Raw genomic sequence first — 23883 nt, 5'->3', positions numbered from 1 at the left:
TGCCACTTTAAGGAAAGATTGATATCACAGAAGAGTTGAACTGTGAATCTAGCTCTTAAGAGTTTTTCCATTGCAAAGTCATCAATTTGTGGAATAACTCAAAATCAATACAAAGCACCTATTGCCAAATCATGGCCATACACAATACATCGAGTTGCTGAAACAAACACAGCCAAGAAAGTGGTGTTTCTTTATCCTTTACTCTCCTGTTTAATCCAGTAGTAGGCCACCTTTTTAGACCGTGAGATCTGCATTCCAGCGTTCATCATGTCCCTAGAAAGTTACTGTTCTAAAATCAGATTTATGTTTGCACAAAGTACGCTATTTACATTAAATATTAAAACAGTACAGCCAAATGACAAAAATCCCTTCAATGTTTTAAATACAACCATAATTTAATAAGGTCAGTGACTAGAGCTTTCATAAGGAAGTTAATTTGCAGTTAATTCAACTTAAAAATAAAGTAACAATGACCATTCTTTTAAAACATTTAGCTATTTGGCAGCTAAGAATTTTGAATTCAATGAACAAATAAGAAGCATTATAGCACATTGCACATTTTTTTGTAAAAGTGAACAGATGTCAGAACTGGGTCTTAAACAATACAAATAGTTAATGGCTAATTTAACCAATTATTATAAATTACAGTAGTGTTACTAAACGACTCAAACATTACAAACATTTAAGATGCAAAAGTGTTCCCCACAAATCATCCACATGATCTAAAAATCTAAAGTGCCATGTTTGATAAATCTAGTGTGTTATGGACAATGGATGGATTTTCTGTAGTAAGGTTTCAGTAAATTAACTGATTGACACGGCGTCCACATTTCTCCAAATGCTTAACTTTATAAACCACCAAAACACACATACTTGATTTCCAAGAAATCATCAACCCCATATTTGGAGCCTTCTCTCCCAAGTCCAGATTGTTTAACTCCACCAAATGGTGCCTCAGGGGTGGACAACAGCCCTTCATTAATACCGACTATGCCAACTTCCAGCTGTTCAGCCACTCTCCAAATCTGAGCAATGTCCCCAGAGTAAAAATAACCTGGAAGACAAGCAGAACAATGAAAATCTTTGAAAAGCAGCGAGAAAAAAAATGTTTGAGAAACTAATTTCTATTAAATCCTACACTGTCACTGCTTTTAGCTCAGGATTTCAGTCATACAAATCAAAACCAGTTAACCCATCAGATCTACTAAACATGCTGGTAATTAGAATCATAGAGTCTCACAGCATGGAAATAGACCCTTCAGCCCAATTTGTCAACATGTCCCATCTATACTAGCCATTTGTCATGTGGTGTTTTGAGAACAAAGAAACTAGTTGCACTTGTGTTTAAGAAGGAACTGCAGATGCTGGAAAATCAAAGGTACACAAAAATGCTGGAGAAATTCAGCGGGTGCAGCAGCATCTATGGAGCGAAGGAAATAGGCAACGTTTCGGGTCGAAACTCTTCTTCAGACTCAACTAGTTATACTTGCCCACTCTTTCCCTATAATCCTGTAAAAGAATCTGCTCTACTCACATTTTCAGGGAGAATGTGTCTGATCATGATTATGATAGTCCCTCCTGCCTGCATTTGGCCCATAACCCTCCAAACCTGTCCTTTCCATGTACCTGTCTAAATGTTGCTTAAATGTTGCGATAGTACCTGCCTCAATTACCTCCTCTGGCAGCTCGTTCCATACACCCACCACCCTTTGTGGAAAAAGCCACCCCTCAGGTTCCTATTACATCTTTCGCTCCTCTCACCTTCTCGATTTCCCGACTCTGGGCAAGAGATTCTGTGTGTCTACCCGATCTACTCCTCACAATTGGCAAACATTTTATTGTTGGAATTGTAAGTATGCAGCTTTTTCTCTTGGTTTTAAATTTTATTAGTTTTCATTGTTTTTTTGCATGGTTTTTAATTAAAGTGAATATCAGACCTTAGTGAATGTACTCACCAGCCAGACCAACATTAGCAGCATTCGCGATGGCAATGGCTTCTTCCTCAGTTCGAAACCTGCAGTTGAAAATTTACAGGGTCTTAATAGGGAGCTATTTGTCCTGTGGTGTTTTGAGAGTTAAGAAACTAGTTACACTTGCCCACTCTTTATTTATAATCTTGTAATCTGTTTCTCTCACATTTTCAGGGAGAATGTGTCTGATTATGATTTTGATACCAAGTTGGTTCACTTATGAGTAGGAAGGAACTACAGATACTGGTTTAAACCGAAGATAGACACGAAAAGCTGGAGTAACTCAGCGGGACAGGCAGCATCTCTGGATAGGAGGAATGGGGGACGTTTCGAGTCGAGACCCTTCTTCAGACAAGGAGGAAAACGCGTAGATAATGGAGCAATCCCAGGAATTTAAAAAAAATCACTAATCGTTAAAGTGATTTCAACTACATTATAGACACTGTTCTTTACTGCTTAAACAAACACATTGTAAATACATCATTGTAAATACATCACACAAAATGTACACTTTTACGGCCTTTCTCAGTCTGCAATTATAGCAATCTTAGTGTCGTCTGCAAATGTATTAACCAACTCATCTGCATTTATGTCCAAGTCATTTATATATGTATAGCACAATTTTGCATAACTCTATAAGGGCACCTGGCAGTGTCCTCTGCTCCAGGGAAAAAAAAAACATCTCAGTATATCCAGCCTCTCCTTATCATTCAAGTCCTGGCAAATCTTTGCTGCATCCTTTTCAGTTTAATGACATCATGCACATAGCAGGGAAACCAGAACTGCACAGAATTCACCTGGTTACTGTTAACTTGATTTATTGAGTTACTAATTTTGTATTGTGTAGTTGAAAAAAAAGATATTCTAAATTTCCAAGTGTACAGATATTTTGTACCAGTAATGAATTTATTTTTACAATATTACTTCAAGTAGTTTAATCCCATGAAGATACCATGCATAGACACAAAAAGCTGGAGTAACTAAGCGGGATGGGGAGCAACTCTGGAGAGAAGGAATGGGTGACATTTCCGGTCGAGACCTTTCTTCAGACGTATTGCCTTAATTCAAAAGGCATCAGAAAGATGTATAAAGTGAACATGTTAGAGTTTAGATTTACAACTTTAATAATTTCCACAACTCAGAAAGTGGCCTTTTAACCTACCTGTGGTGACTCTATGAAACATTTACTGACAATAGTCCTATTTTCCTCCTTTCTCCCCTCATAATCGTCAAATTATTTTATTTTTGTAAGCACATTTCATTAGTACGGGTGTCAGGGGTTATGGGGAGAAGGCAGGCGTCTGAGGTTAAGCAGGAAAGATAGATCAAACATTTTTGAATGGCAGTGTTATTTTGATGGGACGAACGGCCTAATTCTGCTCCAATCACATTAATTTATTTCAATCCCAATTTTGAAACTTGCTAAATTAATTTAGAATCTGTAAACGAGACGGGCTGAGTTTCTAGAGTCTTCATTTGGTATAGAATTGAATTGAGAATGAATTTCCAGGCAACTCCAACTTCACTTTATGTAGCACTGTTGTCATATTTTAAGACGCGAGTGCCACCTAATGGCATCTTGCTGAAGCTCAGTCACACACTGAGGAGAATTAAAAAAAATGGAGGCTAAGGCAAGCCAAGAAAAAACCACCAGTCTATAATTCAAGATGATTGAGTCTTAGGCTAATCTTCCCATTTGTTTCTAGGGTATGGTCTGTTTAGGGTTGCCAAACTCGCAAATAAGGGTTCTAAAGGTCAAAATAAGGGAAAAATTCCCGACAGTAATTCGTTGACCGACTCCACCGTGGCTGGGCGAGTGATGAGCTGGCCCGGGTGTGGACTGCACACAAAGCCCGGCCAGCGGGCCAGCTGAGGATTTTTGACCCGGGTGCCAGACATTGAGCGCGACGTCGTGTGCAAAGTCCGGCACCCCATCCAACTCATGAACCGATGGTCAGCCATGAGAAGGAGGGGTGGTGGTGATGTCGGCGGTAAGCGAAGGTCCGAAGGTCGGACAGCTGCTGCTGCATTCCATAGGCTGTACTATGTCGGGACGGGTGAGGCGGGGCCAGACGTGGCTCTCCGACCCAACTGTCCCCGGTGACATTTTGGGGTCTTGACCTGAAATGTCACCTACTCCTTGTCTCATCAAATGCTGCCTGACCAGCTGAGTTACTCCAACATTTTGTGTCTATCTACAGTTACAAAGTGCTGGAGTAACTCAGCAGGGTTAGGTAGCATGTCGGGAAGACAGATAGGCAGCAGTATGGGTCGGGACACTTCTTCAGAAGGTCTTGACCTAAAAGGTCATGTAATGAATATTTTGAAAGGTTTCAATTTTCATTAGATTTGAAGGAAAAATATCTGAATAGTAATAGTAATATTTAATAGAAATATTAATATTTTCTTACTTGAGAACAGGTGCTAATGGTCCAAATGTTTCCTCCTGTGTGCAAAGCATGTCTGTGGTGACTTTAGAAAGGAGAGTTGGTTCAAAGAAAGACGCTCCAAGATGATGTCTCTTTCCCCCTGTCACGATGCAGGCACCACGAGACACTGCATCACTTATCTGATGCTCCACCTGAAACAAGAGTAGTAAGATAGAGGCTTAAGGGCCTGTCCCACTGTACGGGGTAATTCAAGAGCTCTCCCGAGTTTAAAAAAAAAACTTGTGGTAAGCACGTAAAATGTACGTAGCGGGTACGTCGGAGTTCGGGACGTCTCTTAGCGGCTCGTAACACTAACGGCAGGTACTCAGGAAACGCAGTAACATAGAAACATAGAAAATAGGTGCAGGAGTAGGCCATTCGGCCCTTCGAGCCTGCACCGCCATTCAATATGATCATGGCTGTTCATCCAACTCAGTATCCTGTACCTGCCTTCTCTCCATACCCCCTGATCCCTTTAGCCACAAGGGCCACATCTAACTCCCTTTTAAATATGGCTAATGAACTGGCCTCAACTGCCTTCTGTGGCCGAGAGTTCCAGAGATTCACCACTCTCTGTGTGAAAAATGGTTTATGGTAAGCTCGTGAAGACCCATGAAGATTTTTCAACATGTTGAAAAATGTCCACGAGAGCCCCGAGTACCTACGAGCGGCTATTACCGTAATTCTCCGAGTTGGGATCAGGGGAAACTTTGGAGACCTCTTGAATTAGTTCTTACAGTGGGACAGGCCCATTAAGCAAATTTAAAATGTTGAATCATTTAACTTTCGCCATGGTCTTGTTTTTTTTTGCTATTGTCACTTCTCACAGCTCTATGACTCTTAGATTTGTATTTCACAACTATAGTTTTGTTTATTTCCTGCTCAACATTGTGGGGTTGGGGATGGGTGTAAAGAGGTAGATGATGGGTTTCAGTTCCTTAGAGGAGTCAGGGAAAGAGCGTTCAGTTTCCCCTGCTCTGACTGAACAATTTCTAATCTAGTGGTGTAGACTCGATAAGAAGTTCCTTAGAGATTAATGCTGGATTCCCTTTACACCCCTTCCTTGGTCACTAAAATGCTTTACCTTTCCCGATTGTAAACTCCTATTTTCTGATACTTCTTTCAAGCAATGCATTTAACCAAACATTTGGCTATCTGTGTTCCTCCTGCTTCTCTGACTCTAGACCAAACCACATTTTAACATGTTCTCCTGAACTATCAGCAGGCATTTTATTATATTAAATGCAATTTAATACACAATTTGTTGTTGCTTAATTTAGGAATGGTACCTTAGTTGCTCATTTTTGATCGGAGTTTCCGTTAAAATAATAAATCATAAGTATTTTGCCAATTTTTCAGAGATTGAGAAGCTTTACATTTTTTTTCCATTTGAAAGCATGTTATGAATGACGCCTTATTTGAAAGCATGTTATGAGTTACCTTTTCCACTGCTCTTTCATTGATTAGAGGTCCCTGTGTGGTCTGTTCATCAAATCCGCTTCCAACACGCAACTCACTGTGCATTGCCTTCACCAACTTCTCCACAAAAGCATCGTGGATTCCCTCCTGCACTAGGAACCGATTTGCACACACACAAGTCTACATTCGGGATTTGAAAACAGCAAAACATAAATACTTGATGAACACATTGCGCATATCAGATGTCAGACAGCAATGAATGATGCTAAAGTAGACTAGACAAGTTATTGAAAAAAAAAAATAAACAAAACCTCAGTTAGCTGAGACTTTGAAAATGGTGAAAAACCTGGGGACTCCTGCATATGGACTTAGTGAACTTTTTTTACGGATTCATAACTTAATCTGGGATTGTACTGATGTATGGCAATAATCTTAATAATAAGGGCTGCACATTGGCGCAGTGGTAGAGTTGCTTCCTTACTGCATCAGAGACCTGCGTTCGATCCTGACTACGCATGGTGTCTGTACAGAATTTGTACATTCTCCCCATGACCTGCGTGGCTCCAACTGAAGTGGTTCAATGCTCATTACAAATAGCCGTTGGCGAGGGCAAGGCCATGGAAGTTGTGTAGAAAAAAGGAACTGCAGATGCTGGCTTACAAAAAAATGGCACAAAGTGCTGGAATAACTCATCTGTTCAGGCAGCATCCTTGGAGGACATAGATAGGTGATGTTTGGGGTCGGGACCCTGCCTCAGACTTCTCCAATATTTTGGGTCATGTTTTAATATAAACCAGCAGCTGCAGTTCAGTTTCTACATTTTCAGTGCTCATTATTTATTAAGATCACTCTCAGAGGCGGCTGAAATAAGCAGCCGGTGGATTTGGCTCAAGCGGAAAGACCCATGCTGGGCCCCAAGTACGTCAGGGTGAATCTTTGGGATGGTTTGACACGGGACACGCGCTGAGGGCTGATCATCCTGCAGCGGGCCGCCCTTGTGGAGGGTGTATAGTGTTAAAAGGCCGAAACACCCAGTGATGCAAGGGTACACTACTGATGATGTGTCCTGTGCCCAACTATCCTGAAGGTTACACAGGCCAAGATATACGTATCACCCCCCCGCCCCCCACCGATGTTGAGCGTCTACCACTCTCAACAATCAACGAATGTCGTGAAATGCTCCCCACCTATTGGCACAAGGGACTTAACATCTTGTCCTGTGTATTTGATTCTGATATTATGTTCTGGCAATTAAAAACAAGGGGTGACTGCCAGACAGTCTAAATCTTATCACATTTACAACACAGATGCATCAGTCTATTTTCCATAAAGGCTGTTTTTTCCCCACTTCATTGAAATTTATTAGTCCTCAGTCCTATTTCTTGCATTTGTTTATATAGCTTTACCTTAAAATGCATCTTAGATTTAAAAAATGCTTTACTTCCAATGGTTTAATGGTTCTTTATTATCGCTTATACCAAGGTACAGTGAAATTATTATTTTTTGCACACAGATCAGTAAGATTTAGTTTAGTTTAGAGATAAAGCGCGGAAATAGGCCCTTTGGCCCACTGAGTCCGCAGCGACCATACGAACACTATTCCACACACTGGGGATAATTTACAATTTTACCAAGCCAATTAACCTACAAACCTGTACGTCCCAGACAAAACCCGGGCAGGTCACGGGGGGAATGTACAAATTCCGTACAGACACCACAATTTGTCAGGATCGAACCCGGGTCTCTTGTGCAGTAAGGAAGCATCTCTACCGTTGCGCCAATGTGCCGTCCTTATTATTGAGGTTATTGAGATACATAAGTTAAATCCCCGATTAAGTTATGAATGCATAGAAACAGCTCACTGAGTCCATATGCACGAGTCGCCAGGTTTTGCACCATTTCAAAGTCCCAGCTGAAGGCCCGTTGCAGCTGTCGCCATTAAATCCACCCTCCATGGTTTCTGAGGTAACTGAGGCTCAACGTGGGAACGGCAGACATTAACAAATGGGGTAGGAGATGCTGGACAATGCAGGCTGCAGAGTGGTTTGTGGCTGGTTCACTCCTTCCAGCGTTAATGCCAGGTTTCTGTGCTTTACATCCCGTTGCTCACCTGTCCAGAGTTTCGGAACTTGGAAGCCATGGCACCAACTACAGCTTGATCCAAGTCAGCACTGTCAAAAACAATGAAGGGAGCCAGCCCTCCCAGCTCCATAGAAGCTTTCTTCACAGTGTCACAGGCATGGCGGAGCAGGATCTGAAAGGTTCAATGATAACGTGTCAAAGATCTGTCACAGAGCCCGAGTTGGTCATTATTAACCAAAATTCACATATTCAATTTTTTATTTGATTTTGGATCTATTCTGTCACCTGTAGGAAGAAATTATCTTCCAGAACTGGATGCAAAATTGCTCAAGCATAATCTTTCCAAAATACTGGTTCTGAGTTTTCTACCACTTTTGAATCATAGAATGATACAGTGTGGAAACAGGCCTTTCGGCCCTACTTGCCCACACTGGCTTAGTCCCACCTGCCCACATTTGGTCCGTATCCCTCCAAACCTGTCCTATCCATATATCTGTTTAACTGTTTCTTAAATGTTGGGATAGTCCCAGCCTCAACTACCTCTTCTGGCAGCTTGTTCCCCACACACACACACACACACACACACACACCACCCTTTGTGTGAAAAAGATACCCCTCAGATCCTTATTCTTTTCCGCTTCACCGTAAACCTATGTCCTCTGGTCCTTGATTCACCTACTCTGGGCAAGACACTGTGCATCTACGCGATCTATTCCTCTCAAAATCTTATGCACCCCTGTAAGATTACTCCTCATCCTCCTACGCTGCAAGGAATGATGTTGCCAGGACTAGAAGATTTGAGCTATAGGGAGAGGTTGAGTAGGCCGAGTGCAAGAGTTAGGACATCACAGTGCAGGTTTGTAGGACTTTGGTTAGTTTGCATTTGGAGGACAGTGCACTGTTCTGGTAGCCCCATTACAGGGAGAATGTGGAGGCTTTGGAGAGGATGCCACATAAATTTACCCAAACTATGCCAGGATTAGGGCGTATTAATGATAAGGAGAGGACAAACTTAAATTGTTTCTTCCGGACCATCAGCTGCCGAGGAGAGACCCGATAAAGAAGTGTATAAAATTAAGAGAGACATAGGTGGGTCAACTCAGAACCTTTTCACCCCCAGAAAAAGACACAAAGTGCTGAAGTAACTCGGCAGATCAGACAGCAACTGTGGAGAATAAGGATAGGTGAAGTTATGGGTTGTGACCCTTCATCACACTGATTTTATTTTTGCAGTGGGGGAGGGGGGGACACACAAAACCATGCAAATGATAGGTAGATACTGTTGAGGGGGGTGTAATCTAAAAACAGGGATGTAATGCTGAGGCTCTTTAAGGTGCTGGTAAGGCCGCATTTGGAATATTGTGAGCAATTCTGGGCGCTGCCCTTGGGAGGGTCCAGAGGTTAACAAGAATGATCCCAGGAATGAGTAGGTTAACCTATGATGAGCGTTTGTCGGCAATGGGCCTCTACTCACTGGAGTTTAGAAGAATGAGGGGGGAACCGCATTGAAACATCCAGAATAGTGAAAGGCTTGGTTCATAGTCATAGCCTCAGAATCAAAGGATGGTCTTTTAGGAAGGAGACGAGGAGAAATTTCTTTAGTCAGAGGGTGGTGAATCTGTGGAATTATTTGCTACAAAAGGCTGTGGAAGCCGTCAGTGGATATTTTAAAGTCAGAGATAGATAGATTCTTGATTAGTATGGGTGTCAGAGGTTATGGGGAGAAGGCAGGAGAATAGGGCGTATTAGGGCGTTTAGGGGTTTAGGGGTAATATGAGGGGGAACTTCTTTACTCAGAGAGTGGTAGCGGTGTGGAATGAGCTTCCAGTGGAAGTGGTGGAGGCAGGTTCATTGGTATCATTTAAAAATAAATTGGATAGGCATATGGATGAGAAGGGAATGGAGGGTTATGGTATGAGTGCAGGCAGGTGGGAGGGAAAAAAAAATTTGTTCGGCACGGACTTGTAGGGCCGAGATGGCCTGTTTCCGTGCTGTAATTGTTATATGGTTGTTATATGGTTATAATAGGGTTAGGAGAGAAAGATCAGCCATGATTGAATGGCAGCCTTGTTCTACTCCTATCACTTATGACCTTATGACCTCATAAGCTACCCAACTGCAAACCCTAAAATTGGAGAATCCAATGTTTGAATTCATTGTGTTGTAAGCTACGCAAGCTGAAAATTTCATTTGGAACTCTCCAATTTTAGGTTACAGCCCAATGGTATGAACACTGAATTTTTCCAGTTTTAGGTAACCTACCAACAACCCTCCCCCTTTTCTCCTCCCGTTTTTTGTGTGCCCCACCTGGATGTGCATCAATTTATTCCACTATCCAACTCTTTCTCCTCCCCTACCTCCTTGAACCTATTTCCCTTCATCTGGCTTCACATTTTCCGCATCTTCTAACCTTATCTCCCAGCCCTTTGTCCACCCATCTGCTGAACATAACCCGCCTCATCAATATCCAATACTACAATCACCAATAAAGCTATGTTACTTTAAAACAGTAACATATGATTGGTGCATTATATTGATCAGGCCAATGAATTGCTACAAATGTCCTGTTTCCTACTCTAATTTCACTGGTGTAAAACAAGTGCAGTGTTCAGTCAGAGTCTTACAGATTGGAAACAGGTCCTTTGGCCCAATGTCGCGCACAGCGGCCAACATGTCCCATCTACACTAGTCCCACCTGCCAACAATTGGTCCGCATCACTCTAAACCTGTCCTATCCATGCACCAGTCTAAATGTGTCTTAAAAGTTGCGATTGTACCTGCCTCAATGACTTCCTCTGGCAGCTCGTTCCATACACCTAACACCATTTGTGTGAAAAAGCTACTCCTCAGGTTCCTATTAAATCTTTCCTCCTTCACCTTAAACCAATGTCCTCTGGAAATGTCATTCATCCATTATGTGTGTTTATATGTTGTTCAAAAGCTTATTGAAAAACTGCAGGTAGACAAAAATGCTGGAGAAGCTCAGTGGGTGAGGCAGCATCTATGGAGCAAAGGAATGGGTGACGTTTCGGGTCGAGACCGTTCTCGTCACCCATTCCTTCGCTCCATAGATGCTGCCTCACCCGCTGAGTTTCTACAGCATTTTTGTCTACCTTCGATTGTTCCACCATCTGCAGTTCCTTCTTAAATATTGAAAAACTGCAGTGTTTTAATTGGGTATTTTTGAAACAAGTTCCAACGCTCTTACAAAAACCGTGGTACGGTTCACATGGGAATACAACTGACCATTTCCAACTTTCCTCAAAAAACTCCCAGGCTGTATAACATTTTATTGATCCGTCAACATAAGAAGATACATCAGAAGAAGTCCCTCGACCATAAGGCACCAAAGCACTCACCTTTCCAGTTGTTGTAGACCCAGTAAAAGAGATGGCAGCAACAAGAGGATCGGTACAAAGCACTTCTCCTACAGCAGGTGTGTTGGACTTGGAGGAGGGAATTACATTGAAAACCCCTGCAGGAATCCCAGCCTGATCTGCAAGCTGCAAGACAGTTATCTTTAACACACTGCATTAACATTTAACAAAAAAGTTGTTAATACTTCGTACAAAATAAAACAAAAGCTATGTTGCTTGAATATCTCATAAGTCACTCATTTACACTAGGTGACACATCTAAGTTTTATTTTCTCCTCCGAACAAAGATTTGGATGTAAATTTTATTCACAATTTTATTAAGTGCACACTTTGATTTTTTTTGTATAAATACAAATGCAAATATACTTGCATTTAACTACAAAATAGTAAGGAGGAGGAAGCCCAAAGAGCCAGCATGAGGAAGCTTATTTATGATCAATGACAGTTTTATTGAACAGTATAGCGTTACCAAGTGAGGATATGCACCCTCATTTATACAAGAGTGTATATATATACACAACAATAACTGTTTTCTACAAAGCTTCAGTAAGATTCCAGAGAAGGCAGTACAGTGGCGTAACTGGTAGAGCTGTTGCCCCACAGGACCAGAGATCCTGATTCGATCCTGACCTCAGGCACTGCCTGTGTGGAGTATGCATGTTCTCCCTGCGAGTTTCCCTGCGTGAGTTTCCTCTGCGTGCTTTGGTTTCCTCCCACATCCAGTGTACAAGATGTAGGTGAGGCTGCGTTTGCATTATTGTGTTCAGTTTTGGTCACCCTGCTATACGTTATATTTCCTGCGGTTACAGGGGAAAGTACCTGGGGAGGGGGCGTCTTGGGTGGGAAGTGGTGGGGATGGGAAGATCTGACTGGTGGTGAGATCACGTTGAAATGCCAGAGAATAATGTATTGGATTTGTAAGGACCAGGGGAACTCTACCCTTGTTCAGTCTGGGGAAAGGGGAGCGAGATCAGAACTACGGAACACAGAGGACACGGGCTAAGGATGCGTCTATGACAGCAGAAGGGAAACCACTTTTACTAAAGAAAGAGGACATCTCAGCTGTCCTAGAATGGAAAGCATCATCTTGGGAGCAGATGTGGCAGAGAAATTGAGAGTAAGGGACAGTGTACCCTTCACAATTTTCCAACAGGGCACGTGGTAGATGCCAGCTGAACATAGTAAACAAACTGATATAGAAAGCATGAGTCCATTATTCTACAACATAGTGATGGAGCCTAGATATTTTAACTAAGTCGGCAAATTGTAGAGGGTGGCAGGGTGGTGTAGTGGTAGAATTGCTGCCATACAGCGTCAGAGACCCGGGTTCGATCCTGACTACGGGTGCTGTCCGTACAGTTTGTATGGACTCCCCTTGACCACGTGGGTTTTGTCCGGGTGCTCTGGCTTCCTCTCACATTCCAAAGATGTACAGGTTTGTAGGTTAATTGGCTTTGGTAAAAGTTGTAAATTGTCCCTAGTGTATAGTGTGGGCTAGTTTAACAGGGATCGCTGGTCGGTATGGACTCGCTGGGCTGAAGGGCCTGTTTCCTAAACCAAACCTAACCCCCACCCCTGTCCCCACCCAAGAGAGAACTATTCTGGACCGCGGGCACCGAGGGGGGTCGAATGCATCCATGACAAGCATTGTAACATAGTTGTATAGTAGTTTATTTAGTATATTTATTTGTTTTGTATTATGGTGGTGTGTTCTGTTTTGTTTTATTGTATTGTAAATATTATTTTTAATAACTGAATACATTTTTTGATAAAAAAAATAGAGAACTATTCAATTGGTCGTAGCTGTTTTGTGTTTCCCAGAATTTTTTCCCAGAAGACAAGCAATTGGAAGATATTTTGTGGAAGGGAGATTAGCTGAAAGGTGTATTGTTACTTATCTTCCACGACATACAAACAAGCCTATGTACGAGTGTAATTTTGTTTCTCGGAGCTTTCTTTCATTTCTACAGCTCACCTCTGCCAGTGCCAATGCAGATAGGGGAGTATCTTCAGCAGGTTTCACCACCACCGTGCAGCCTACAGCTAAGGCAGCCCCAGCCTTTCTGGTCAGCATGGCACTGGGAAAATTCCACTGTGAAGAAAACAACATGGTAGAACAGCTTTGGAGAGATTACAGGTTAAAGATTACATTCGCACAGAGATGTACCTTAGACTGTTGGACATACAAATTACAAGCACTGTGCTAACACAGCATAATCTTCGATTCATTTGTGACATTTCTTGAATGCTGCCAGGATTATCAGGTATTAACTAAAAGAAGAGGTTGGGCAAACTTGGATCTCTTTCTCTGGAACACTGGAGGCTGACGGGTGACCTGATAGAAGTACATACAATTATGAGTGGGTAGACCGTCAGAGCCTTACCCAGGGTGGAATTGTCAAAAACTAGGGGGCATGAATTTAAGGTGAGAAGGACAAAGTTTAAAGATGTGTGGGACAATATTTTTGTTTTTACACACAGGTGGTGGGTGCCTGTAATGCACTGTCAGAGGTGGTTAAGTCTGACACACTAGTGTGTTTAAGTCTTTTAAGATAGGCACTTGGATGTGCTGGGAATGGAGGGGATGGATTATGTATAGGCAGATGAAGTTAATTTATTTCGGTATCGTGATCAGCATAGACTCTGTGGGCCAAAGGGCTTGCTCCTATGTTTGTAGGTTTGTTACTTACATAACATGTGATGACATGTGATGATAGCTCCAAGAATGAACACTGGACTCTTCAAATTGTCCTAAGCCGGTTTATATATAAGGCCTCGAAGGCTCGGCGGACAGCCAAACCTACCCGGAATTCATTTGTCGCAGAACTGCCGGAGGCTTCGTCAAAAGGCCGAAGGCAGCTGGAGGAATTTTGTCCGTCAGCCGAAACCAGCAAAGAGGCTTTGCCGGGCGGCCAAACTCGTTTGGAGACTCGTTGGAAGTGGAATGCATGGAGTGGCTTGGGATGTCAGGCTTGGAGAGAAAGGGCCAGTTGGTGGGTTAAGGTAGGCTGCAGGAGGTTGCCTCCCGGGAAGCAAAGATGGCAGGTGAGGAGAAGAGAGAGAGAGAGAGAGAGAGATGACAGTTTGTGGTCTGAGCCGGTCTTGAGCAAAGGAGGGGATCGGGAGCCCCTCCGGTGGAATGATCACGCGGGAATCCGGACTTTGAACTCGATAAAATGGCGCTAAACATGGCTGGCATCAATCACTGTGTAATGTTTAATTGCATATGCAACAATAAATATCTATTGGACCATTGAAGTGAGCTGAAGTATCTGTAATTTCACAACAGATGTTAGCATAAAAGGATGTGACTTGTTACACCCCATCATGCTAAAGACAAAAATAAAGACAGCCTTAACCACTACTATTTACGGGAAAAAGTTTTAAAGTTACCTTTGTACGAGACCTTTTCAGTCAGTAGGGAGATATTTACCCGTGTATCAAATAAGCACTTGGGGAAATCACATAATTTTGTGCTAAACTTCCTATCATACAAGTTATTTGTTAATGTTTGTCTATTGACTGATCACCGGACCAGTGGTTTGGAACAAGTCATCTTGCCTCTTGATCGTTGCACATTTCAGAATCATAAATGGATTGGGGATTAACACGTTTACAGAATACTCACTGCGACCTCTTACAACATGCTTATTCTAAATCTGCAGATTATGAAATGCAAGCACGTAAAGTCCTCCTACATCACTCCTAAAATGCTACTTACGGGAGTTATAATAGACGCTACTCCGATGGGTTGTTTCAGGATCAGGATCCTACGGTTTGGCGAAGATGTAGGAACAACGTCACCATAAACCCTACGAGCTTCTTCTGAAAACCATTCCAAGAACGACGCAGCATATAGTGTTTCGCCCAAGGCTTCCTTGAGTGGTTTCCCCTGAATTGGATTATTTACTAAGAGTTAGTGTTACTACTGAAGAGATGTAAATAAAATAAAAGCATTGGCGTTCATATTTCAGGACATTTGCAGGTCCGAATGCCACGTATGCTGAGGCAGTGTGGTGATTAGATTGGTTTGAAACATTGTCAGGTTATGAGTTCAGTTGCCAAGCACCATTATAAGCTGTTCCAGGGCTCTTATGTTAACATCAAATCAATAAGAATGAAATTGAAGATACACTACTCTAAATGTATAATATTAAGAATGACACGTCAATATTTATTTATTTATTTATTTATTTGTTCCGAACAAGTAAAGACATAAATAGGAATAAATGACAACAACAAAATCGAAGTAGTCAAACAATTGGACATTCCAGGCAATATTTGCAAAGCAATGAAAAGCATAAAGCAAAATTTAAATGTCCAACACTTTTTCTTTACAAGCTCGAAAAGGAGTGAGAAGAAGAATAACTTATTTAATCTCACCCCTTCTCCCTAAACCCTTCTTCCATATTTAATAATTAATTAATTATTAATAATAATAATACCCTAGACAATTTTTAGAGATGCATACAGACATATATATACATAAAACTTAAGACAATATATTCTACAAATGATGTAAATCAATATCTTTGTGCAAATACAACATAATTTTATTGACGGTAAGTAATTTGGGTTTTGCATTCTAAATTATTTGGACTTGAAATGTAGACTTTAATTCCATGAGGGAAAAAGAGTTGACTGCCAGGAGGGATTAATTTCACACTGTTTCCTGCTGACACTACATTAAAAAAACCAAAATAAAACTTTATTCAGGATAAAAAAAACTATGCACAAAAAGAACTGTGCAAAGTTCCTCTGACATTCTCCACGGCTATAGCTACATTTGTTTGCATTATATTTGGTAGTGTTCCCAAAAACTATTATTATATCCGGCACCCTTGCCACTCATGTGGTCCCCTGGGGTGATATCTCTTCCTTAGTTTTCCACCACACCCTGGCCCCCCAGTCTCCAGCAGCGGGATGACCCTAGACAGTGGTCATCCCCCACAGAGCCTTGGTTATGGCTGCACCAAGTGTCAGTGCGTCCCTCAGCACGTATTCCTGCAGTCTGGAGCAGACACTCCATGAAGTGGATGCCAATTAGTCTGCTGGCATTTTGACATTACTAACTTTACCTGCCCTCCCTTCTTTCCACCCTTCCCTCCCTCTTTGAACCAGGCTGGCACGTCTCAAGGCAGACATCATTAATGAAGTTCTTTTGGTAGTTGTATTAGTTCAGAATCTCTTTTGAGATTTACAGTTTTCTAGTTTCTGAAACATATGTATTTCCCAATGTATACCCAGGATGGACCAATTGCTGCTGTAGAATTCTGGTAGAGAAGGTGAATCCAATTATGGAGGTCTAACCAAATGTACATTTGACTTGTAAATGCTACACTTTGTGGACTGAAGGTACAAGCATCTCTTTAATCAACATCAAAGAGCTATGCCTTTTTCTGTATTTTTAGGCTACAAATTGATCCTCACCAATTCAAATCTGCACCGCTCCATGATCAAATAAAACATTAACTGAGCATGGGTTCAGTTAATAATAATTAAACTTTAAAACGTCAATCCAAGTGTGACCTCATCTGAGCATGACAAATGCTGAGCATTTACATCTTGCAAACTTAATCTAGCACACAGTCATAGAATTATATACTGCAGGTTCACCAGGTTAATTCCCGGGATGGCGGGATTGACATATGATGAAAGAATGGATTGACTAGGCTTATATACACTGGAATTTAGAAGGATGAGAGGGAATCTGATAGAAACAAATACAATTCTTAAGCGATTGGAAAGGCTAGATGCAGGAAAAATTTTCCCGATGTTGGGGGAGTCCAGAACCAAGGGTCATAGTTTAAGAATAAGTAGTAGGCCATTTAGGACTGAGATGAGGAAAAACCCTTTCACCCAGAGAGTTGTGAATCTGTGGAATTCTCTGCCACTGAAGGCAGTGGATGCCAATTCACTGGTTGTTTTCAAGAGGGAGTTAGATATAGCTCTTCAAGCTCACAGGATTAAGGGATATGGGGAGAAAGCAGGAGCGGGGTACTGATTTTGGATGATCAGCCATGATTATATTGAATGGCAGTACTGGCTTGAAGGGCCAAATGGCCTACTCCTGCATCTATTTTCCATGTTTCTATGAACAAAGATTTGACATTTTTCTCAAATGCATCTGGTGCTAATGCAGTTTTATTTATGTTTTAGTAATTTTCAAAAATATATGAAACAAAATGTTTCTAATCTTATTATAATTTCAGAATATTCTTCAAAACTCCATGTTCAATTCAAAATCAATCCCAAAACACTGAATTAACCCAGCCTGTTTAGTGATAGGAGTGCAAATATTCACCTTCCTAACACATAATGCACGTTGAAAGAGGAAGGCAAATTGTCTTTGCTTATTTCAATTTTATTAATCACTACTGAATTTAACGATCTACCTTTAAGTTTTGATATATGTAAAGCTCTGTACATTATGCTAAACGCTGTATATCTTAAAGACTTATGTCTAGTAGGGGCGGCACGGCAGCACAGGGGTAGAGTTGCTGCCTACCGTGCCAGAGACCCAGGCTCGATCCTAACTACAAGTGCAGCCTGTACGGAGTTTCTACGTTCTCCCCGTGACATGTGTGGGTTTTCCCCGGGATCTCCGGCCTCCTCCCACACTCCAAAGATGTACAGGTTTGTAGGTTTATTGGCTTGGTATAATTGTAATATTGTCCCTAGTGTGTGTAGGATGGATAAGTGTGCGTGATTGCTGGTCGGCGTGGACTCGGGCATAATGACAATCACTCATTCATCATGGAGATAACGCACAGATGTAACGCATGTTATCTATGGACAGAAACCGAGGTCACCACACAATCAAGAACAAAATGTGTTATTTTTTGGTTAAATTGTTTTATTTCTTATCCAAATACAATGCTAATATATCCATTCCTTTTAAAAACACACAAAGTCAATCCACTCTTCCTTATTCACATTTTTAAACAATGGTCGTATTCAACTGCACCATTTTACAAAAGAATAAATCCTAAATTCAATTCCAATTAGATTATGTCAGGAAAAGGGGATGTACAACGAGATCTGGGTGTCCTTGTACATCAGTCACTGAAAGTAAGCATGCAGATACAGCAGGCAGTGAAGAAAGCCTTCATAACAAGAGGAGTAGAGTATAGGAGCAAAGGGGTTCTTCTGCAGTTGTACAGGGCCCTGGTGAGACCACACCTGGAGTATTGTGTGCAGTTTTGGTCTCCAAATTTGAGGAAGGACATTCTTGCTTTTGACGGTGTGCAGCGTAGGTTCATGAGGTTAATTGCCGGGATGGCGGGACTGTCATATGTTGAAAGAATGGAGCGACTGGGCTTGTATACACTGGAATTTAGAAGGATGAGAGGGTATCTTATTAAAACATATAAGATTATTAAGGGATTGGACACACTGGAGGCAGGAAACATGTTCCCGATGTTGGGGGAGTCCAGAACCAGGGGCCACAGTTTAAGACTAAGGGGTAGGCCATTTAGAATAGAGATGAGGAAAAACTTTTTCACCCAGAGAGTTGTGAATCTGTGGATTTATCTGCCTCAGAAGGCAGTGGAGGCCGATTCTTTGGATGCTTTCAAGAGAGAGTTAGATAGAGCTCTTAAAGATAGTGGAGTCAAGGGGTATGGGGAGAAGGCAGGAATGGGGTACTGATTGCGGATGATCAGCCATGATCACAGTGAATGGCGATGCTGGCTTGAAGGGCCGAATGGCCTACTCCTGCACCTGTTGTCTATACCAATACAATAAATTGAACACTGAACAGCAACAGATATTTGTACACACAGTAGGGAAATAATAACATAGAAAGGCAGCGTGCTTGAAAGTTAAAATGACTCACAAACAGCAACTATAATATTTTTCAAATAGATTTGTGCTGAGTTTTTCGTGGTCTATTGCATTGAATTTGTTTCTGCTGTCTCTAGCAAGTTGGATTAGGACGTTTCTACAGAATGTATCTAAAATGAGATCTGTGAGAAATTAGATAAAAGTTCCCTACAAAAGATTAAGAAAAATGAAAGGGTTTGGAAAATGTGGAGTACACTTGGAATAGGTACCTGGAATGTACTGCCAGAGCAGGAAGGAGCAATAACAACATCTTGCAGGCATCTTGGCACATTTTTGACCAAGGGTGTAGTGATATGGAATTAACGTGGGCAAGTGGAATTAGTATTGATAAACTTGTCTATTGATAGGCATGAGGTTTGGCACAGGCTCAGTGAACCCAAGAGCCTGTTTCTGTGCCATACAACTCTAAAACCATTTTCAGATAAAATAGTTTAAAAACCCAGGATTATTGATGACGTAAAATGTCTTCGCTCTATCACAATAAACTTTGAATAATGGAACTATTCAAAACAGTATAGCACAAGTGGCCAATCCTGGACATTTTCTTCCTCTGATACCGTACCATTATTCAAATATGACTTGCTGTATAAAAGACCTGGGGTGCTTTTGTTTTAGCATTTGAATGCTTTTATTTTAGTCACAGAAGTATTTAATATTCACTACTTTTTAATATAACTCCTAAGGAATCAAACTCCGAGGAGCGTATTATAATATAATTCATTTTTGGTTACTCACATTTTCTGCAGTAATTAATTTTGCAAGCTCGTCTTTGTTTTTTATCATTAAGTCGTACCATTTTCTTAATAGATTGCTTCGCTCCTGAAAACAAAGATTTAAAAAAACAAATTAACTGAAATGAGTACAGACTTGACTTTAGGGAAAATAAACATGGTATAATCCTGTGGTCAATTCTATCTATGAAATGTAATCATTTTGGAACAACCAAAGAGTTGATGGTCTGCTAAGGCGGACAACTGGCCAACACAGGCAGTGACTGAAGAGTGCAACTCCAGTGGTGAGGAGTGCACAGAGTTAGTCAGGGCAGTTGGATGAGCGACTTCGCAACTGCTTGAAGTCAGTAGAGTTATAGAGTGATACAGTGTGGAAACAGGTTTTCAGCCCAACTTGCCCATGCCAGCTACACTAGTCCCATGCCCGCATTTGGTCCACATCCCTCCAAACCTTGTCCATGTACCTGTCTGTTTCTTAAATGTTGGGATAGTCCCTGCCTCAACTACCCTCTCTGGCAGCTTGTTCCATTCACCCACCACCCTTTGTGTGAAAAAGTTACCCCTCAGATTCCTATTAAATCTTTTCCTCTTTACCTTAAACCCGTCCTCTGGTCCTCGATTCACCCACTCTGGGCATCTACGCCTCTCATGATTTTATACGCTAGACCGGGCGATGTTCAAAATTCGGCAAAAGACCAGTTTGCCTTTCGTTGGACTAACATTACAAGCCCTTCCTTTGTCTGGAAAGGATTGTAGTCTATCTATATGCCTGTGGCTAGTTTAAATTACAGTCTACTGCAGACACAAGGAATTGCAAATGCAAACCATGTCGCCATAGAGATTCTAGTTCTTCTTTATTTTCATGGGAGATGGACGCGTAATGAAAATGTAGGACGGAAGAAGGGTCTCGACCTGAAACATCACCCATTCCTTCCATCCATAGATGCTGTCTGACCCGCTAAGTTACTCCAGCAATTTGTGTCTATCTTTGGTGTAAACCAGCAACTGCAGCTCCTTCCTACAGTTTCAGTTTAGATTATTGTCAAGTATACCGAGGTATAGTTAAAAGCTTTTGTTGTGTGCTAACGAGTCAGCAGAAGGACAATGCATGATTAAAATTTTGCCATTTACAGTGTATTGATACATGATACGGCAATAACCTTTAGTGCAAGGTAAAGCCAGTAATGTCCGATCAAAGGTGGTCTAAGGGTCACCAATCAGGTAGATCGTAGTTCAGGACTGCTCTCTAGTTGTTAGGATGATTCAGTTGCCTGATAACAGCTGGGTAGAACCATTCCCAGAATCTGGAGGTGTAGGTTTAAATGTAAGTGGAAGGGGAAACAGATTTCCTTTCCTTGTGCCCCACCTGGATGTACACCCATTTCTCCCACAAACCTGCCCCCTTTCCACTTCCTCCTTCTACCTGATCCTCTGGCCTCATAATTCACGTCCCTTCTCTCCGCATGATACCAGAGATGGACACAAAATGCTGGAGTAACTCAGCGGGTCAGGCAGCATCTCTGGAGAGAATAAGTAATGTTTCGGGTCGGAACCCTTCTTCATACCCCTTTTGAAGAAGGGTTCAGCTTTTACTCCAGAGATGCTGCCTGACCTGCTGCGTTACTCCAGCATTTTGTGTCTATCTTCGGCCTTGAAATTTCACTTTACCTTATAACACAAATGGTTTGTGATTAGTTTGAAATGGAATTTACGATGGATACAACTCAATAAAATGATAAGATAATAAATACAGAGCCTGATAGATGGTCCCGGGTTTGTGCGTGACACAGTGGTGCAGCGGTAGAGTTGCTGCCTTACAGCGCTTGCAGCGCCAGAGACCCCGGTACGATCCCGATTACGGTTATGTCTATATGGAGTTTGTACGATCTCACTGTGACCGCATGGGGGTTCTCTGAGATATGCCGTTACCTCCCACACTCCAAAGACGTACAGGTTTGTAGGTTAATTAGCTTGGTGTAGGTGTGAATTGTCCTTAGTGTGAGTAGGCCGAAGGGCCTGTTTCCGCACTGTATCTCTAAACTAAACTAAACTTCCTGACCCTGAGACATCCAGAAACCCGTCGATCACATCCAGAACCCTCAGGACACACAGAACTCACCGACCCCAAGCAGACAGCGCACAACAAAAGCTTTTCACTCTGGACACGTGACAATAAAATAAACTGAAACTGATCCTGAACCCAAATCCCAAACCATCCAGCACTTCCCCAACCCCACGCACCAGCACCTCCCCCTAACATAACAAGCAACCCCGCCATCCTGACAAAACCAGCACTCCCCACAACCCTGACTCAACCAGTACTCCCTGATCCTGAGAACGCCTTCCATCTGATCCCAAGACCTCTAGACCCTGACACCAAGATACCCAGAATGATCACCCCTTGGCACTGAGACACTCCGCACCCCAAACCGAGTTGTTACCTGAGACGACAGCTCCTAAACCCTCCTCCATCTGACCCAGAGATCCTTCTCTTCCCCTGGAATACCAAGAGCTCTTCTTGGCACCGAGACACCACATGAGACCCACAACCCTAGAGCACCCTCCACCAGACCCCGCTCCTCCTCCCTCCAGATACCCTGAACCACCATCCCTAGACATCCTGAAAGCCCACTCCCCCCAGGATCACCTGATCCCAAGGCACTCAAACCCCTCCGACCCCTAGTCCTCCTCCTGCCCAAACGCCTCCTCGCAGCTCCTTCTCATCCCCGTCCCTAGCCTAGACCTCTGCCGTGTCCACTTCCTCGGACTCAGCCCGCCGTGCGTCCCCCCCAATCTCCCCCCCGCAGCCCCTTTAACCCCTCGCCCCCAACCCCTATGCCCCTAGCCTGCCCTACCCTCCATCCCACCCGCACTCTTCCCTAGCTCCTTGCCCCTTGCCCCTTACCCTTCCCGCCTCCCTACCCTTTCCTATCCCCTGGCCCCCCCCACCCTATTCTACCCCAACCACCACCTGCCCCACACCTCTTGCCTGATCCCCCCCATACCCCGCCCACCCATCCCTATGACCTCACCCCCCCTTCCCCTTCCACCCTCACCCCTACTTCCCTCCACCCCCCATACACCCTACCCCCAGGGCCCGGCTGCAGTTCGGCCCATCTACCCTCACCAGACCCCTCATTCCTTGCTGGTGGCTGCCCTGCCCCTACCCTTCTCGCCCTATCCCCACCCTACCCCCCACATTGCCCCCGGGGGAGAGGGGGGATTCTCTAACCTTGCCGGTGGCCGCCCTCCAGGCGGGAAGGCCCTGATGCGCCGCCCTCACGGCCGCCCTGGCATCCTCGGGGCCGCAGTCGGCCACCCGGGCGAGCATCTGCCCGCTGGCCGGTTCCTGCACCGCGAACCGCGCTGCGCCCTCCGCCTCCACCCAGCGGCCGCCCACATAGGCCCGGGAGCGCAGCAACGGCGACCCCGCCACGGCCAGGCTCGAGTAGGCCGGGGCCGGGGCCGCGGGCTGGAGCCGGGCAGCCGCTCGCAGAGTCGGGCAACCGCGCCGCAGCATCTTCCCTCAGCTGGGCGACAGCAGCAGATGCCGAGGCCGAGGCGGAGTCGGGACCAGAGGGTGGTGACCAAAGATTATAGAGGAGTATCTTTGGTGGTGACAACAAGATCCTGCAACAACCGTCATCGCTTCCTACAAACACCACCCACCCACTTTAGTGTCATCTGCAAACTTGCTAATCATAAACTTTACATTATAGTAAGTAATTTAAAAACTTACCTGGAAATATACAACAAATATTCAATGAGCGAGTGGGGGGTTATAATTTAAGAAGAATATTTAATTTTAAGGTACAAAGAGTCCGCACGACCAGAAAATCCTTTTGTATTTCGGTCTGTGGAGTAGGATTGTGGAACAGTTTGAATGTGGAGTTAAAGCAATGTCCAAATATGAACCAGTTCAAAATGACTTACAAAAACCTTGTTTTCACAAGGTACAGGGATGAAGGGGATGGTTGACAAACAGGGGTTAATGTTTATTTATTATTTTATTTATTATTTATTTATGTTT

At 43.0% G+C, this 23883-nt stretch overlaps 1 protein-coding gene across 1 annotated transcript; it reads right to left on the bottom strand.

Annotated features, from left to right (window-relative positions):
* Window positions 1-181: 181 nt before the first annotated feature.
* On the bottom strand, window positions 182-23465 carry aldh5a1 (aldehyde dehydrogenase 5 family, member A1 (succinate-semialdehyde dehydrogenase)). The gene is made up of 10 exons (XM_055654904.1): window positions 23086-23465; window positions 19858-19941; window positions 14999-15169; window positions 13253-13369; window positions 11260-11403; window positions 7929-8072; window positions 5840-5998; window positions 4382-4551; window positions 1956-2014; window positions 182-1054 (listed from the first exon to the last, which is right to left on the bottom strand). Exons 1-10 carry the CDS (start codon window positions 23371-23373, stop codon window positions 849-851), a joined length of 1542 nt encoding a protein of 513 aa, XP_055510879.1. The 5' UTR covers window positions 23374-23465; the 3' UTR covers window positions 182-848.
* Between the last annotated feature and the right edge of the window lie 418 nt (window positions 23466-23883).

Source organism: Leucoraja erinacea, chromosome 2 (genome assembly GCF_028641065.1).
Source record: "Leucoraja erinacea ecotype New England chromosome 2, Leri_hhj_1, whole genome shotgun sequence".
NCBI classification, from domain to species: Eukaryota; Metazoa; Chordata; class Chondrichthyes; order Rajiformes; family Rajidae; genus Leucoraja; species Leucoraja erinaceus.
The sequence above is the reverse complement of the archived record's forward strand: the minus strand, read 5'-3'. Positions and strand labels throughout refer to the sequence as shown.